Source organism: Aotus nancymaae, unplaced genomic scaffold, assembly GCF_030222135.1.
Source record: "Aotus nancymaae isolate 86718 unplaced genomic scaffold, 86718_ANA_hifiasm-v0.15.2.pri h1tg000007l, whole genome shotgun sequence".
Taxonomy (NCBI): Eukaryota; Metazoa; Chordata; class Mammalia; order Primates; family Aotidae; genus Aotus; species Aotus nancymaae.
This window is the reverse complement of record NW_026988418.1, coordinates 28,807,617-28,827,446: the sequence shown is the minus strand read 5'-3', so window position 1 is coordinate 28,827,446 and position 19,830 is coordinate 28,807,617. Positions and strand designations below refer to the sequence as shown.

Here is a 19,830-nt window from a genome sequence, read left to right as displayed (position 1 = left end):
TAAGACTCTGAAATTATATCTATCTACATATAGATTACACATATATTTGACTTTTTCAGAAAAATACCTCATCATAATTATAATATATACATAATAGAATGCAAGCCCTTACACATATTCATAGAGCTTTAAAACTGAGCACTTTGCCCTAACCTGCTGATGAGATCTGAAGTTGTCTAGAACAGGCACCCAGGTGAGAATTTTTATCACCATCCAAAGCATTTAGGTCATCGTAAGAAGGTACTGCTATGCAAAGGAATACTTTTCTCTGAGCTAAAACCTATTTTGCTCAAAAAAGCAGGAAACGGCCCCAAACTTCAAATATATCTTCATTCACCACAGGGCTTCCTTTCTTCTCTCAATACTCAGAAGTTGAGGTATGCCTTCCTTAAGACCAACCCCATACTCTTTTCATGGAATTTACCTGTTCAATTATTCACTCTCTATAATATTAATCTTCCATGGGTCCCTTTCTATTATCAACTTTTTTTTCCCTGCTGGGTCACTTTCTATAGACTAGAAAAAAACTCATGATTTCCCATCCTTTAATTATCTACCCTGGGACATTCATTATACATTATACATTAGTCCTTCACCTCCACTTTCCAACCCCAGCCAGGCTTCTCAGGCCTCTAGAGTGTAACTCAGTCACTTTTGTTATGGACATTTGTCTACCTTCTGGCTGCCCAGCATCTGACTGAACAATCTATCATCATATAAGGCTGAAACACTGGCAGCTAGAGCACCTTCTCGCCAACTAGATATCCCCATCTGAGACACTGCCCCTCGTGATGATTGCACAAAGATGCAGAGGCTTTTGGGTTCATCAGACTCCTGGCATCAGATATCCAGCACATGGAAGTGATAACCACAGGGATACTCAATGTCCAGATAAGATGGCAGTGGCACTATATCTGGGTTCCTCCTATGGGTGACTTAAAGAACTAGTCCAGGGGTCTAACATACATAATAAACATTAACTACAGCCTGGTAATCAATACAGAAAGGCGAACAGTGGCAGCTATGCATATTTTCTCTCTTACAGTATGCTTGTATGTGTGTTTCTATATATTAACTAATTTCTTCTCAATCTCTTCCTTCCCCCTATTGTTTTATCTAAGGATTCTTGCTGTTATTAAATTTACAGTTTTATATTTAGCTTCCAGAGTAATCATTCAGGTGGAACTGTGACTGAGAAGAGCAATTAATATTGCCAAGATATCAATACCGTACATATTGTACAGAAAATATGTGACATAGCATCATCCCATTTGGGGGGAGGATAAGACTGTCTCCTTTTGTTCAAAGTGTAGCCCACCACTCCCCACCCCCTGGGCAGCTCCTGTGACTCAGACAGGGGCTGTGGCAGGAGGAAGATGCCACAGCCTAAGTCCTGAAAGTCTGTTGTCAGTGTTACAGAAATTGAATATGGTCCATTAGTTTATGCTAGGTCTACAATGGGAACTGTCATAGTTCAATATTTCTGTTATGGGTGCATTTTTACTTTTGTGACCTTGTCAGTTTTGCTTTTTGTTCATTTCAACTTCAGTGAAGTGACTCAGTCACTTAAGAATGTGGTCATCCTTTATTCACAATAGCAAAAACTTGGAACCAGCCCAAATGTCCATCAATGATACACTGGACAGGGAAAATGTGGCACATATACACCATGGAATATCATGCAGCCATAAAAAAGGATGAGTTCACATCCTTTGCAGAGACATGGATGAAGCTGGAAACCATCATTCTCAGCAAACTAACACAGGAACAGAAAACCAAACACCACGTTTTCACCTATAAGTAAGAGGTGAACAATGAGAACACATGGACACAGGGAGGGGAACATCACACACCAGAGCCTGCCTGGTGGTGGGGGGATAGGGGAGGGATAGCATTATGAGAAGTATCTAATGTAGATGATGGGTGCAGCAAACCAACATGGCACATGTATACCTACACATTCTGCAAACCAACACGTTCTGCACATGTATCCCAGAACTTAAAATATATATTTTTTAAAAGTATATTTTTTTAAAAAAGAATGTACTCATCAAGGGGTCTGGGCCCCATAGACCATTTCCAAAACAATTCTATTCTTGTTTCACTCAAGCTCCAAGTCTATTACTAGAGCCACAGTTCAAAGCAAACAAAATTGGCGATGTGTTAGTCATATTGAAGATCCAGGAAAAGGCCACTTGAAATTGTCTTCTGAACTAGGCATGATTTTTAATGAATGCGCTCAGGAGTTGAGAGACTTGAGCTATCAGAAATGTGCTTTTAATTTGCTTATCGGTAACCACAGGCTACCACAGAGATGCCAGGCACAAGGAATGCATCATGTAAACTCCTACCACCTGACCACCAGTTGCTAACGTTGGTATCTGTGTCTACAATTAAGTTTTTTCTGCCTGTCTCCAGACACTGCACAGTGTCATAGATTGCATGCCAGAAAACCTGCTTCATGAAATCATCCTCATGTATGTTGTTAGTGATCTTGATGATTTGAAAGGAGAACCAGATAAATGTGTCCAAAAATACCCCCCTGGAAAAATTAAGGTAATAAGAGATACAAAGTGTCAGGGACTGATTCGAGGAAGAATGAGTGTAGCAGTCCATCAACAAAAGTCCTTGTGTTCCTAGACAGTCATGTGAAGTGAATGTGATGTGTCTGCAGCCCTTGCTGGCTGTCATCTGCATGGACTGGCAGACTATGATGGTCTCAGTGATTGACATCATTAGTGCTAACACGCTAGCCTACAGCTCGACCTCTGTTGTCCATGGAGGATTCAATTGAGGGCTCCACTTTAAATGGGAGCTTGTTCCCCTTTCTGAGCTAGGATGAGCAGAAAAAGCCACAGCACCAATAAAGTCACCAATAATAATGGAATTGTTTTTATCTGATCAGGAACTTGTCATGATTTCTCTTCTTAGAAGACTTCACAGGAGACAGTTGTTTTTTGCTTTGTTTTGTTTTTTACTTATTTGCTTAGTATGTACTAAACAGACACTTTCTAAAAACTGAATCTACATTATGTTTAACTTCAGAAGGTAACATTTATAAGACATTTTAAAAAGTATAGTTGCACCTAATTAGGTGAAAGCATGAAGTTATAGAGAAGTTTTAGGGAAATGTAGGCATGCATAGAAAGATATGTGTGAATGTTCTAAGTAGCCAATGAGCCAATAAAATGAATTTTGCTGGTGGTTAAGCTATTGTCAGCCATCTTCAAATGCACCCTATGCTCTGTTTTGCCATGCTGGGGCTGGAACTCGGCAAACCATAGTTTCTTGTTAAATTCCACCTGTTGGGGAGTTAGAAAGAGACTAGAATAACGGAGTAACAAAGGAGTTGATCCTTCCTGTTTTGCCTCCCATTCTTGAAATGTCACTCCAGTCAGAGCTTCCTCACCTGGGCAGCAGCAGTTGGCCTCAGTAACCAGGTTTTTTTCCTCCATATTCTCAGCACCAGCCACAGTATGCCTTGGATATATGAATTCCAGCTCTGCAGGGTCCCTCTATCAACTGACTGAGGAACTAACACCAACCTCCTCAAAGGTCAGCTCTTCAGGGTCCTTCCTCCAAGTTTCCCTTTGTTTTGGCAACATCTCTTTCCACTCCCTTGAATAACTGTGCCTAAAGACTCGTTACTTTCACACTGCCAAATCCATACATATTATTCAGACCTTGTTATACCTTCCTGCTATATCTGACCATTGACCACTCACTTCTCCCACCTTCAAACAGTATTATTTCTTCATTAATAAATTTTGACTCATGAAGACATTTCTGGAGGGTAAATTGGAAATTTTTTAGAAAGCATTTAGGCAATATGTATTCATTCAATAAAGAATTTTTAAGCATTGTATAAATATTTCCATTGAGTTAATTTCTAGAGGTAGACAACAGTTAAACATAATAAGTGTTATGTGTGTACGTTTAGTAAGTGGTACAGCCAGGTAGCCTGACTCTAGAATCTGTCATGTTAACCTCTACACCAGGAATTTTCAAACTTGAGTTCCATCAGAATCACCTAAAGGACTTGGTAAAACATAGATTAATGAGCCCCACTCCTCAAATTTTTCACTCACAGAGGTGAGATAGTGAATTTAAATTTCTAACAAGGTTCCAGGTGATACTGATCTCCTTCCCCAACACTACACTGCCCACATATTTTCTTATTCACTCTTATTCGTCTCTAACGACTCAGTTCAGCTATCTCCTTCCTTAGGAAACCTTGGCTCCTCTCTCCTCTCACTAGCTAAACTAGATAACCCCATCTAAGGCCTCACAACAATCATGTGCTCCCATGACATTATGTACCTACCAAATACATATCAGTAACCACTAAAACTGACTCTGTACATATATGTTTCAACTGCTAGCCTTTGAGAACCTCAAGGGCAGAGATTGTAACCATTTATCTTTTTTTACATGTCTTTTAAGTTTCTTTTTAAAATTTTTATTGTGATAAAATGTACGTAAAATCTAACATTTCAACCATTTTAAGTATACAGTGCAGTGACATGAAATACATTCACATTATTATACAACCATCACCATTCCCCAACTCTAGGACTTTTTTCATTATCCCAAATTGAAACTTTATATCCATTAAACAGTAACTCCCCAGTTACCCCTCCTCTCAGCCCCATTCTACTTTCTGTCTCTATTCATTTGTATAGGGACAGTTTCTAGCACATTGCTCCTCAACAGTATTATCTCAATAACTGCAGAACTGAAGGGGGTGAGACTTTAAGTGTCAAATAGAAGATTGAATGAGATAGAATTTTAAAGAGTTAAAATTGACATAGAAATTATGTATATCATCACTGGAGTAATTAGAAACTTGAGTGACACATTAGCTGTTCAAGTTATAAGTATATGGCTGTTTGAAAACAATATCTTCATTCTCTTTCTAGCACATATAAATATTAGGCACCCATATTTTTAAGTTTATAAAGAAATCAAATATGAAAAATCATCTGAAAAAGAAATATAAAATATATCCTTTATGCTTTTCCACTCAAATATCTAGAACTCCTGAACTGAGTTCACTCTTCTTTCAGACTATATGCACACCTATATCTGCAATATTTTTGTAAGGTACATGGATGTGCTTTGGTCAAGAATTAGGCCTGCATGACTCAGCAAGTAGAGTGCAGGTGTATAACTCCACCTGTTATCTCAGCCACACAGCCATAACATGGGAAGGCCATCCCTTGGCCAAATGCTGTAGGAGATCGGTCAGAATGGTGGGAAAAATTATAGAAAGTTCCAATCCTTCTTGGAAAGCCAGAAGGTTTTACAAAAGCCTCCGGAGAGAGTTATGGCTAAAGGTAGCCTAAATCTCTTACCGTCAGCTAATAGCAAAGAGCAGATAACAAGGGAATATAGAGGAGATTATCTAAATAGCTTGTTTACTCATGTTGTCCTAAGACCAACCTGTGCCCATTTGTGCACATGACTGCTCTCTACTCGGGGGGTCAGCAATGTTAATTACCCACAAATGGTGTTTACACAGAACCTTTGTCATGAAACCTGTACTAATTAAATACAAGAGTTGCTGGCTTACTGGGGCCACAGCACTCCCCTAGGGATCAGTAAACCATGAGTCCTCTAGCCATGCAACCAGGTAAAAAGCCTATGTTTGCTTATGTCTTTCATCCATCATTGGGCCAGAGTCTGCCAGCCAGACTCAACAGTATGCCACTATTGTCTGTAAAAGGTATAATTACCCTGCTGACACTGTACATGTGCTCATGTACAGGTGCTCTTGTGCTCAGAGACAGAAAGAGAGTACCAGGACTGTCAGTCTTGCAAATAGACAAGAAGGGAGCCAGGGCATGACTCAGCATGGCACATCATGGGCACAGCATGGTTCACGTTTGTGTCCAGAGAGAGAAAAAGAATTAAGTTGCTGACCCTGAAGGCAAGGGAGAGCCAGCTTTGCAGCTGCATGTGGGAGTGGCTGGCCCAAGCAGTCAAAACAGAGCAGACAGTGAGAAAAAGCTGATGTAAGAGAGCTGCTAATGAGAGACCTAGTCTGAGTAAGCTGCTGATGAGAGAGATGCTGAATAAAACTACATTTCACCTGCTTATGCCCCGCCACCCCTCAAGTATTCTTTCAGCTGTCGTCCATCCACCCACTCCCTTCAGACCTCAGCAGGGCTGGAACCTGAACTTGAACCTAACATTTGGTGTACTCATGGACCTGACAACTGTGGCCCTAAACCTGACAGTCTTGCTACCTGAATCAACAGGAAGAGAAAAGAGGAAACCTAGTGGAACAGAATGCTATATTAAAAAATGAAACATATAAAAGGAAAAGTAGGGATGCAAGAGGTTTATAATCTACTTCTGCATATAGAAGCTCTTTTAAAAAAAATTGTGTAGTAAAAATGTCCAAGTAATTATTTGGTACTTACAGAACATATAAAAGATGGACCTTATGGTTATAATTCTTGAATTGATTCTTAAATAATGACTCCACGTTACAGATGAATAATTTCAAGTCTCCTTTTAGCCAGCACTGTATGTTCCAGTTTGCATCTGAATTTAAAAAAAACTACATGAAATCTCAAAAACAGTCTGAACAACTCAGTTGTTCAGTGAAAGAGAAGAGCTAAATCAAATTTACCAGTGTTCTGATGCCACTTCCATTGCCCATTCTGAGAGAAAAAGAACAGGCCTTAACTAGGAGCATGTGCTTGTCTATCAGTCCCTTTGGCCCTCAGTTTCCTTTTTTCTAAAGTAATAGAATTAAATTCAATTATTGCTCCTCAAACTTTTAATTTAAAACCACTTAGGTAGGATAAAAGACCTCAAAACTCATCTAGCTCAGTTCTCAGTTTTCTCTCGCTCTGTTTTTTTTTTTTTTTTTTTTTTTTTGAGACAAGGGTCTCACTCTGTTGCCCACGCTGGAGTGCAGTGGTATGATCGTGGCTCACTGCAAAGTCGATCTGTCAAGCGATCCTCCCACCTCAGTCTCCTAAGTAAATGGGATTACAGGCACACACCACCATGCCCAGCTAATTTTTCTGGGGGAGGTTGTTTTTAGTAGAGATGGGGTTTAGTCATGTTGTCCAAGCTAGTCTCTAACTCCTGAGCTCAAGCGATCTGCCCACCTAGGCCTCCTAAAATGCTAGGATTACAAGCATGAGCCACTGCACCCAGCCTTTTCTTTTTTTTAACATCAGACAGGTAATGAGCCAACATCATAACAAGGTCTGAGGGAGGCACATCTCACACATATATGTGAAAAGCCAGTCGTCATGCTTTTGAGGGAGGAAAAGATATTCCTGTGTTTTCATACTGGAGGTCTCTTTATGTGGATGAGTCAATTGACTCCACTCATCCTAGCTTTTCCAAAAGACTTGGAAAAATTTTGTTGTTTATATTTCCAGATGCAGAATTTTTAACTACACTAGCTACATTCAGTATGCATTATACTTAAACAATAAAAAAGCATTTTTTTCTTTTCTTTTTTTGTTTGTTTTTCCAACTTTTATTCTTAGTTCAGGGGTGCATGGGCAGGATGTGCAGGTTAGTTAAATAGGTAAATGTGTGCCATAGCAGTTTGCTGCACAGAGCATCACATCACCTAGGTGTTAAGCACAGCATTCATTAGCTATTGTTTCTGAAAACCCCAATTTTAAAATGTATACTCTTTGAGAGAGATTCCTTGCCTGAAGAAATATTTTTATTCATGAATATTTTAAAATTTAACTAATTCAACAATATTATCAGTTTTTTGATATTTTATCTATTTAACAAAAATAAGGTGTGTTTTTCTATTTCAAAGCAAATTTAGAAGACTACAAGAAATGTAGTACTTAAAAGTAAAATAGTTCCCTCATCAGATTTTTATGGGATACAAGATAATTTGGGAATTATTTATTAGTTTGGTCACACAATGAATCCTAATTTTATTATCAATATAAAAATACTAATGTATGTTAAAAATCACAGCCATAAGACATCTATTTCATACAGGTGTCAAAGAATTAAAACATATTGTTCAATACATTTTAAAAAATAGCTAATGCTTGGAACATTACAATACTTACCTATTTGTTGAAAAACTAAAGAATTTACTGTTGAAAAAAATGTCTTTCCTTCGATGTTGTCTGCACATAAGGAGGAGTTTTTATCTTGCTCACTCCAAAAGCAACAGTGGAAAGTTGTTTTGGATAAGTTAGAAAAGTGAGTTCCACTTGAATTAAACTTAACTTCAACAGCTGTCTCATAATGTCCATTCAAATCTGAAGTATTCTTTGAGAGTCCAGCAGGCAAACGGAAGTAGTCATAAGTTGTATTTGGTGGCATGCAAGACAACTTAAATCTCCAAGGAGTAATTGGATAGGACAAGTTAGATGCAGTTATCACATAAATAAATTCTGTTAGGATATTAAAAAGACACACAGAAAACAAGTAATCATTTTGACTAGGACATGAATAGGAAGTATCTGAGATTAAACCAAGTAGTGCTCAATAATTATTTAACTTTCTAAGCCCTCAATTAGTGCCTAATCAATAACTTTGTGCTTCCATTGTACAATGTGTTATATTCAAGAGGATGCATTCATTTATAGAAATAACTCCTCTTTCTGGCATCTCTTTTCTTTTTGGAAATTCATACTTCATGTTTTCTCTTTAATCTGACATCTTGTATTTATGTTTTAATGAAAGGAAACAAACGCTAAATATTTTATTTTTCTTTTCCAAAACATATTATTCTAGTTTCCAGTATAAATGATAAATATAATATCCAGTATAAATGATAAATATAATATCCAGTATAAATGATAAATATCTGGATGTGCAATTACATAGACAAACATTAAAGTACTATTTTAATATTTATTTAAGAAAGTAACATCAAAATATTAGCACTGCTTTGCTGAGTACTTTTAAAAAAAAATTGTCTTCAACATGATGATAGCTTGATGATCTCCTGAATTTTTTCATGATTCACCAAATATAAAACAACATATAAGACATGCCCTTAGCATATTACACAAAAAATGATGCACAACAATAGACTTCTTGTGGGAAATGCTTACTGCTGATTAAAACTATCACTTTTTAAACATAAAAATTAAGAACAATTATATAATCCTGTACCTAAAAATCCACAAAAGTTAAACTTTTTTTTGGTCGGGGGGACAGAGTCTCGCTCTTGTCACCCAGGCTGGAGTGCAGTAGTACAATCTCGGCTCACTGCAACCTCTGCCTCCCGGGTTCAAGCGATTCTCCTGCCTCAGCCTCCTGAGTAGCTGGGATTACAGGTGCCTGCCACCACACCAGCTTTTTACTTTTAGTAGAGACAGAGTTTCGCTATGTTGGCCAGGCTGGTCTCAAACTTCTGACCTCAGATGATCCATGTGCCTTGGCCTCCCAAAGTGCTGGGATTACAGTTGTGAGCCACCATTCCTGGCTAAACTTATTTTTAAATAATTCTTTGAAAATAAAATAATTCTCCATAAAGTTTTTTCAATAAGTTACCCAAATGATGCAACAATTGTGTTGGCTTATATAGACACTAATGCAGAATAGGAATTCCGATAATCTTATATGGATTTGTATGAAATTAGAATTTTGAAGAGTTATGGTAAATGTATTAATGTAAGGAAATAGAAGTAACCCTGATGTTCATCAGTAGGTGAATAGGTAAAATGTGGTACCTCCAGACAATTAAATACTATTCAGTGATAAAAAGAAATAAGATGTCAAGTCACGAAAAGACATGGAGGTTCCAGCACTCTTGCAGAACTATGCATCCAGCAAAGGACTAATATCCAAAATTTAGAAGGAACTCAAACAATTCAAGAAGAAGAAAACAAATAACCCCATTAAAAAGAAGGCAAAGGAAATGAGCAGACATTTCTCAAAAGAAGATATACAAGCAGCCAATAAACATGAAAAGTGCCCAATATCACTAATCATCAGAAAAACGCAAATTAAAACTACAATAAGATACCATCTTATACTAGTAAGAATGGCCATTACTAAAAAGTCAAAAAATAATAGATGTTGGTGAGGATGCAAAGAAAAGGAAAGGCTTACTCATTGTTGGTGAGAATGTAAATTAGTACAACCTCTATGGAAAACAATGTGTAGATTTCTGAAAGAACTAAAAGTAGAACTATCATTCAATCCAGCAGTCCCACTACCAAGTACCTACTCAAAGGAAAAGAAATCGTTATAACAAAAAGGCATATGTTTGTCACAGCGCTACTTACAATAGCAAAGTCATGGAATCAACCTAAGTGTCCCTCAGGGAATGACTGGATTAAAAGCAAGTGTGGAATATTCACATACATAAGCATGCAGACACAGACACAAACACACACACACACACACACACACACCATATCACACCATGGAATACTATGCAGCCATAAAAAAGAATGAAATCATATATTTTGCAACAACATGGATGGAGCTAGAGGCCATTATCCTAAGTAAAATAACTCAGAAAGAGAAAATCAAATACCACATGTTCTCACTTATAAGTAGGAGCTAAGAAATGGGTACACATGGACATACAGAGGAGAATAATGGACAATGGGGACTATTATGTGAGGGGTGAAAAATTACATATCGTGCCCAGTGTTCACTATTCAGGTGATGCACACACTACGCAATATAGCCACATAACAAAACCATACTTTTAACCCCTGAATCTATAAAAATAAAAATTTAAAGAGAAAAAAAGACATGAAGGAAACATAAATGTATATTACTAAGTGAAAGAAACCAATATGCAAAGGCTACATACTATATTGTTCCAACTATATGACATTACAACATTCTATAAAAGGCACAACTATGGAAACAATAAAAAGATCATCTGTTCCCAGGAGTTAGGGAGAAGGGAAGGATGAATAGGCGGGCCATAAAGGATGGGTAGGGCAGTGAAATTCTTCTGTATGACTCTACAGTGGCAGATAAAAGTCACTATACGTACATTTGTCAACATTCACACAATACACAACAAAAGTGAACCGCAATGTAAACGATGGACTTTGAGTGATGATGTGTCAATATAGGTTCATCAATTGTAACAAGTGTACCACTCTGAGGGGGGATAGTTGATAACAGGGGGGTATACATGTATGGAGTAGGAAGTCTATGGAAAAATCTCTGTACCTTTCTCTCAATTTTGGTGTAAACCTAAAACTGCTCTAAAAAATAAAGGCTATTTAAAAATGTAAGAAAATAAAAAAAATTTAATCAATCCACAAATGTATTTTTTATTACAAAAGCAATATCTGTGAAAATATTCAAATGATGCATAATGACTATTAATAGTTTAGTTACTAAATATTTCTATAGATATAAATTAAGATAAATATGTATAGATGCAAAAATCGAGGCCAAAGTGATTAATGTAACAAATATGACTATGGCCATACTGAAGACAATTAGGTATCACAACATTACCAAAAATAATTCCGTATTACAATTATGTTCCTTTGGACTTCACCCCTTCTAACATGTTTCTAAAATCAGAACACCTAAAGGAAACAGAATAGTTTTTTGAGGGGAAGATACTTACAATACCGAGAATATGTAATATTGCTAATTTACAGCATTATATAATCTAGGTCTACATGAAGGATTCAGTTGCTTGACATAAATTAGCCTAAAATCCTTACAGAAGTATTTAAATGTAAAATGTAATGATGAACTTCAAAAACATAGCAACTGTTGATGCAGTTAAACTAAAAGATGAGTCTACTTTATCCACCTGCATCCTTTTCAAATGATACTTTTTTCCCTCAAAATGAATCCTAAACTGTAAAGAGGGTCTAGAATTTTCACCCAAAGGTATATCTTATTAGGTAACGATGTCCCAGGATTTCTTCTGATTCACAAACTTGATCAAACCAAAACCTTTCAGAAAGCCAATGTAAAACACTAGAGTCTAACAAAAATTAGATTGAGAATTATAAAAGAAAATGAATAGTTCCCTTAAATATATCTAATAAAAATAGAGAATATAAAAAAAGAATGAGCTATTTCTCTTTGATAGTCCCTTGTGGCATAATTTTTTGGAAATCTGTAACAGTGGTGCTGTCTGAGCTATTTTCTGGAAGTATACAGATGGCTGCAATGAGACAGAAGTATGTACAACAAGGAAGACCTATAGGGCAGCTTAGAAGAGCCTCTTTAGATTGGAGTAGCCAAGGAGATGCTCAGAACCCGTTGACACACAGGTAACAGTTGCCAGATAAAGCTGTCACAACATAAGTTTTGTTAAAGAAAGCTAGACAAACAGTTGCCAAATCATGTAAGTTTTGTTAAAGATAAGCTAACTTTGATTTCAAAAACTTGGAACACAATCTAACTTAGATGATTTGGTTTAAGAAAATCAGAATGCCACCAGAATGTTTGGTAACATGTGAGAATGGTATGCTCAAAACTTATCGGCAATGTTATCAGCCAGGCTCACACCTGTAATCCCAGCTCTTTGGGAGGCCAAAGTGGGCAGATCACTTGAGGACAGGAGTTGGAGACCAGCCTGGCGAACATGGTTATATACACACACACACACAAATATTAGCCAGGACCTGGTGGTATACACCTGTAGTCCCAGCTACTCAGGAGGCAGAAGAATCACTTGAGCCTGGGAGGTAGAGGTTACATTAAGCTAAGATTGCAGCACTGCACTCCAACATGGATGACAGAGTGAGACTCCATCTCAAAAAAAAGTTATTGGCAATGTATGACTAATTTTAAGCAGAAGACTGCAATAGTTCACAACTGTTAAAAACATAAGATATTAGGGGAACATCTGAAACTTTCTCTTGAGGATATTCCTGCAGTAAGAAGGAGGAAGGACTAGTATACATTTAATTTCTTTTTTTGTTTTGGTGTTTTTTTTTTAATTATACCAGTTCTGGGGTACATGTGCAGATCGTGCAGGTTTGTTACATAGGTATACACGTGCCGTGGTGGTGGTTTGTTGCATCCATTGCCCCATCATCTACATTAGGTATTTCTCCTAACACTATCCCTCCCCAATCCCCCCCAATGCTGTTCCTCCCCTAGCCCCCCACCCCCCAACAGACCCCAGTGTGTGATATTCCCCTCCCTGTGTCCATGTGTTCTCATTGTTCAACACCCACTTACAAGTGAAAACATGTGGTGTCTGGTTTTCTGTTCTTGTGTCAGTTTGCTGAGAATGATGGTTTCGTTTCATCCATGTTTCTGCAAAGGACATGAACTTATCCTTCTTTATGGCTGCATAGTATTCCATAGTGTGTATGTGCCACATTTTCTTCATCCAGTCTATCACTGATGGGCATTTGGGTTGGTTCCAAGTCTTTGCTATTGTGAACAGTACCACAATAAACATACATGTGCATGTGTGTTTAAAATAGAATGATTTCTAATCCTTTGGGTATATACCCAGTAATGGGATTGTTGGGTCAAATGGTATTTCTATTTCTAGATCCTTGAGGAATCACCACACTGTCTTCCACAATGGTTGAATTAATTTACACTCCCACCAACAGTGTAAAAGCATTCCTGTTTCTCCACATCCTCTCCAGCATCTGTTTTCTCCTGATTTGTTAATGATCACCATTCTAACTGGTGTGAGATGGTATCTCACTATGGTTTTGATTTGCATTTCTCTAATGACCAGTGATGATGAGCTTTTTTTCATGTTTGTTGGCTGCATAAATGTCTCCTTTTGAAAAGCATCTGTTCATATCTTTTGCCCACTTTTTGATGGGGTTGTTTTCTTCTTGTAAATTTGTTTTAGTTCTTTGTAGACTGTGGATAGTAGCCCTTTGTCAGATGGGTAGATTGCAAAAAATTTTTCCATTCTTTTGGTTGCCAATTCACTCTATTGATAGTTTCTTTTGCTGTGCAGAAGATTTTAAGTTTAATTAGATTCCATTTGTCTATTTTGGCTTTTGTTGCCATTGCTTTTGGTGTTTTAGTCATGAAGTCCTTGCCCATGCCTATTTCCTGAATGATATTGCCTAGGTTTTCTTCTAGAGTTTTTATACTGTTAGGCCTCATGTTTAAATCTTTAATCCATCTAGAGTTAATTTTTGTGTAAAGTATAAGGAAGGGGTCCAGTTTCAGCTTTCTGCACATGGCTAGCCAGTTTTCCCAACACCATTTATTAAATAGGGAATCCTTTCCCTATTACTTATTTTTGTCAGGTTTGTCAAATATCAGATGGTTGTAGTTGTGTGGCGTTCCTTCTGAGGCCTCTGTTCTGTTCCATTGGTCTATATCTCTGTTTTGGTACCAGTACCATGCTGTTTTGATTACTGTAGTCTTGTAACATAGTTTGAAGTCAGGTAGTGTGATGCCTCCAGCTTCACACTAGAGGATTATTTTTTTGCTTAGGATTGTCTTGGCTATGTGGGCTCTTTTCTGGTTCCATATGACGCTTAAGGTGGTTTTTTTCCAATTCTGTGAAGAAAGTCATTGGTAGCTTGATGGGGATAGCATTGAATGTATAAATTAGAGTGGGCAGTATGGCCATTTTCACAATATTGATTCTTCCTAACCATGAGCATGGGATTTTTTTCCATCTGTTTGTGTCCTCTCTTATTTCCTTCAGCAGTGGTTTGTAGTTCTCCTTGAAGAGGTCCTTCACATCCCTTGTTAGTTGTATTCCTAAGTATTTTATTCTCTTTGTAGCAATTATGAATGGGAGTTCACTCATGATTTCGCTCTCTGTCTATTATTGGTGTATAGGAATGCTTGTGATTTTTGCACGTTGATTTCATATCCTGAGACTTTGCTGAAGCTGCTTATCAGCTTAAGGAGATTTTGGGCTGATAAAATTGGGTTTTCTAAATATACAATCATGTCATTTGCAAAAAGGGACAATTTGATGTCCTCCTTCCTATTCAGATACCCTTTATTTCTTTCTCTTGCCTGATGGCCCTAGCCAGAACTTCCAATAACATGTTGAATAGGAGTGGTGAGAGATGGTATCCTTGTCTTGTGTCAGTTTTCAAAGGGAATACTTCCAGTTTTGCCCATTCAGTATGATATGGCTGTAGGTTTTTCATAAATAGCTCTTATCATTTTGAGATACGATCCATTGATGCCTAGCTTATTGAGGGTTTTTAGCATAAAGCACTGAATTTTGTGGAAGGCCTTCTCTGCATCTATTGAGATCATCATGGGGTTTTGTCTTTGGTTCTGTTTATGTGATGGATTACGTTTCTAGATTTGCATATATTGAACAACACTTGCATCTCTGGGGTGAAGCCAACTTGATTGTTATGGATAAGATTTTTGATGTGTGGTTGCAATAGGTTTGCCAGTATTTTATTGAAGACTTTCGTATCAATGTTCATCATGAATATTGGCCTGAAATTTTCTTTTTCAGTTGTGTCTCTGCCAGGTTTTGGTATCAGGATGATGTTGGTCTCATAAAATGAGTTATTGAGGATTCCTTCTTCTTGTATTGTTTGGAATAGTTTCAGAAGGAATGGTACCATCTCCTCTTTGTACCTCTAGTAGAATTCGGCTGTGAACCTGTCTGGACCTGGACTTTTTTTGGTTAGTAGGCTATTAATTGTTGCCCCAACTTCAGATCTTGTTATTGGTCTATTCAACAATTCAACTTCTTCTTGGTTTAGTCTTGGGAGGGTGTAAGTGTCCAGGAACTTATCCATTTCTTCTAGATTTACTGGTTTATCTCCATAGAGGTGTTTGTGGTAATCTCTGATGGTAGTTTGTACTTCCATGGGATCGGAGGTGATATCCCCTTTATCATTTTTTTATTGCATCTATTTGAATCTTCTCTCTTTTCTTTTTTATTAGTCTGGCTAGTGGTCTATCTATTTTGTTGATCTTTTCAAAAAACAAACTCCTGTATTTACTGATTTTTTTGAAGGGTTTTTTGTGTCTCTATCTCCTTCAGTTCTGCTCTGATCTTAGTTATTTCTTGTCTTCTGCTAGCTTTTCAATTTGTTTGATCTTGCTCCTCTAGTTCCTCTAGTTCTTTTAATTGTGATGTTAAGGTGTCAATTTTAGATCTTTTCTCACTTCTCATATGGGCATTTAGTGCTATCAGTTTCCCTCTAGACACTGCTTTAATGTGTCCCAGAGATTCTGGTACTATGTGTCTTCGTTCTCATTGGTTCTGAAGAACATCTTTCTTTCTGCCTTCATTTCATTATTTATCCAATAGTCGTTCAGGAGCAGGTTGTTCAGTTTCCATGTAGTTGTGCAGTTTTGAGTGAATTTCTTAATCCTGAATTCTAATTTGCTTGCACTGTGGTCTGAAATCATAACTGTTTTGAATTCCATTCATTTGCTGAGGAGTGTCTTACTCCAATTATATGGTCAATTTTAGAAAAAGTGTGATGAGGTGCTGCAAAGAATGTATATGCTGTGGTTTTGGGATGGAGAGTTCTGTAGATGTCTATTAGGTCCACTTGGTCCAGATCTGAGTTCAAGTCCTGGATATCCATGTTAAATTTCTGTCTCGTTGATCTGTTTAGTATTGACAGTGAGGTGTTAAAGTCTCCCACTATTATTGTGTAGGAGTCTAAGTCTCTTTGCAGGTCATTAAGAACTTGCTTTATGTATCTGGGCGCTCCTGTATTGGGTGCATATATATTTGGGATAGTTAGCTCTCTTGTTGCATTAATCCCTTTACCACCTTTTTTTTTTTTTCAACTTTATTTTAGTTTCAGGGGATACATGTGCAGGTTTTTTTACATGGGTAAATTGCACATAACTGAGATCTGGTGTGTGAATGACTCTGTCATACAGATAGTGAGTATAGTACCCAATAGTTTTTCAACTCTCCCTGCAAGAACTCCCTTCTCTAGTAGTTCCCAGTGTCTATTGTTCCCATCTTTATGTCCATGTTTGTATCCAATATTTCACTGCCACTTATAACTGAGAATATGTGCTCATTGGTTTTCTAGTCCTGCATTAATTCACTTAGGATAATCGCCTCCAGCTGCAATCTGTTGCTACCAGGGCATAATTTTGTTCCTCTTTATGGCTGTGTAGTATTCTATGATATATATATACACCATGTCTTTATCCAGTTCACCGTTGACGGACATCCAGGCTGATTCCACGTCCTTGCTCTTGTAAACAAAGCTGTGGCTAACATACAAGTGCATGCACCTTTCTGGTGGAACAATTTCTTTTCTTTTGGATATTGAAATGGTTTGGCTCTGTGTCCCCACCCAAATTTCATGTCAAATTATAATCCGTATGTGTTGGGGCATGGACGTAGTGAAAGGTGATTGAATCACAGGGGCAGACTTCCCTCTTGCTCTTCTCATGATAGAGTTCTCATGATATCTGGTTGTTTGAATGTGTGTACAGCTTCACCCTCACTTTCTCTCTCTCCTGCCACCATGTGAAGACGTTGCTTGCTTTCCCTTCACCCTTCTTCCATGATTGTGAGTCTTTTTTGATCTTTGTTGGTTTTAAGTCTGTTTTATCAAAGAGTAGGATTGCAACCCCTGCTTTTTTTGCACTCCATTTGCTTAGTAAATCTTCTTCCATCCCTTTATTTTGAGCCTATGTATGTCTTTGCACATGAGATGAGTTTCCTGAATCTATATTTGACTGGTGTACCTGAAAGTGATGGGAAAATGAAACCAAATTGGAAAACACTCTTCAGAATATTATCCAGGGGAACTTCCCAAACTAGCAACACAGGCCAACATTCAAATACAAGAAATACAGAGAACACCACAAAGATATTTCTCTAGATGAGCAACCCCAAAACACATAATCATCAGGTTCACCAAGGTTGAAATGAAGGAAAAAATGCTAAGGGCAGCCAGAAAGGTCGGGTTACCCACAAAGGGAAGCCCATCAGACTCACAGCAGATCTCTTAGCAGAAACCCTATAAGCCAGAAGAAAGTGTAGGCCAATATTCAACATCCTAAAAGAAAAGAATCTTCAACCCAGAGTTTCATATCCAACCAAGCTAAGCTTCATAAGTGAATGAGAAATAAAATCCTTTACAGACAAGCAACTGCTGAGAGATTTCGTCACCACTAGACCTGCCTTACAAGAGCTCCTGAAGGAAGCACTAAACATGGAAAGGAACAACCAGTACCAGCCACTGCAAAAAACACCAAACTGTAAAGACCATCAACACTATGAATAAACAGTGGTTTGCAGTTCTCTTCAAGGAGAACTGTAACTAACTAACAACTAATGGGCAAAACAACCAGCTAGCATCAAAATGGCAGGATCAAGTTTACTTATATATGATAATATTAACCTTAAACGTAAATGGGCTAAATGCCCCAATTAAAAGACACAGACTAGCAAATTGGATAAAAAGTCAAGACCCATTGGTATACATTTAGTTTCTGAAAGCATTCTTCTGGAGATATTCAAGGTGGCAATTTCCAACATATACACCATCCCTTGATAATATTTCCTTATAACATGGCATTTGTCATCATTTACCAGAGTTATAACAGGGACTAGCCTTTACAATTGCATCTCCCTTCCATCTGAGAATAAATTTATCATTTTATGTTGCAGTCATTTATTTTAAACATTATCATTAAGTAAACTACTTCTTGATATAGAGAATTTAAGTTTTGACTACCATCTGATATGTATTTAATGTAATAATGCTACATTTGCTAAATACAATTAAAATATTTAAATGTTATTACATCTTGTGTCTAAGTATATACACAGGTGCCAGTGTGTATATATAAATTTTCTCTACTGCAGAAGAAAATGGTTAAAAAGCGAATAATGGGCAGTCAGAAAATATCTGCAAACATAATAAATTGTTAAGGCTTGTCATGGTTCCTTTTATGTGTCACCTTGACCTGGCCCACAGGGTGTCCAGACATTTGCTCAAACATTATTCTGAGTTTGTCTGTGAGGATGTTTCTAGATGATTAAATTAAATTGATAGACTGAGTAAAACAGATTGCCCTCCCTTATGTGGACGGGGCTCTTCCAATCAATTGAAGACCTGAATAGAACAAAAAGACTGAGTAACAGGAAACTCCTGCTGCCTGACTGCCTTGAACTGGGATACGGGTCTTTTCCTGTCTTTCGGCCAGAACCAAAGCAGTGGCTGTTAGGTCTCAAGACTGTGAGCATTCAGACTGAAAATTTACACCATCAGCTTTCTTGGTTTTCAGATCTTTGGATTTAGATTGCATTTGAATTTAGACTAGAATTACATCATCTGCTCTCCTGGGTCTCCAGCTTGCTGACTGCAGATCCTGGGACATTCCAACCTTCATAGCTGTATGAGCCAATTCCTTATAATAAATATCTTTATATATGCATATAATATATATATAGGTACACACACACACAATCTTCTTAATGGTTCTGTTTCTCTGGAGAACCCTAATACAGTACTAAAAATCTCTTACATTTTAGAAATTTCTAAAATTCAGCAAAGATCAATAAAACCCAACAATAAAATAGTCAAAGTACATGAACTAGAAAATCACATGAGAACTATAAATGATCGCTAAACAGTACTCAAGCTCACAAAAACTCAAATAAATAACAGTGAAATGAGATGTCATATTTTGCTCATCAAACAGGGCAAAAAGATAAAAGAATGATAATATGCATCTTTGGCAGAAATGCGATGGAAGAGCATTCTCACTCATGTTGGAACAGAAAAATGTATAAAGCTTTGTAGAGGAGACAGTATCAAATTTTAAAATGTACATAATATTTAATGTAGACATTCCTCTTTAAGAATTGATCTAAGGAAATATTTTTTCCAAATATACAAAGATATATGAATTTTCCCATCATGATAAATTCGAAACCTATTAAATGGAAAAAGAAACATTCAGAACAACATGTATAGA

The 19,830-nt window shown here is 37.2% G+C and overlaps 1 protein-coding gene, 1 non-coding gene and 1 pseudogene across 7 annotated transcripts in view; 1 reads left to right on the top strand and 2 right to left on the bottom strand.

The window, feature by feature from the left end:
• The window catches only part of LOC105710357 (leptin receptor), an 88,185-nt gene that overhangs the window by 49,298 nt on the left and 19,057 nt on the right, over positions 1–19,830 (bottom strand). For all 6 annotated transcript variants that reach the window (XM_012442665.2, XM_064372451.1, XM_064372447.1 and 3 more), the window contains exons 3-4: positions 8,067–8,396; positions 6,426–6,549 (exon numbers count right to left, since the gene is read on the bottom strand). In XM_012442665.2, coding sequence (XP_012298088.2) covers positions 6,426–6,549; positions 8,067–8,396 — 454 coding nt within the window. The remainder of the gene's footprint in view (positions 1–6,425; positions 6,550–8,066; positions 8,397–19,830) is intronic.
• On the top strand, positions 1,458–5,921 carry LOC105710358 (polypeptide N-acetylgalactosaminyltransferase 11-like; annotated as a pseudogene).
• LOC135273531 (small nucleolar RNA U13) lies at positions 7,191–7,294 on the bottom strand. Its single transcript, XR_010341320.1, has one exon. It is a non-coding gene; the product is annotated as a small nucleolar RNA U13 (small nucleolar RNA).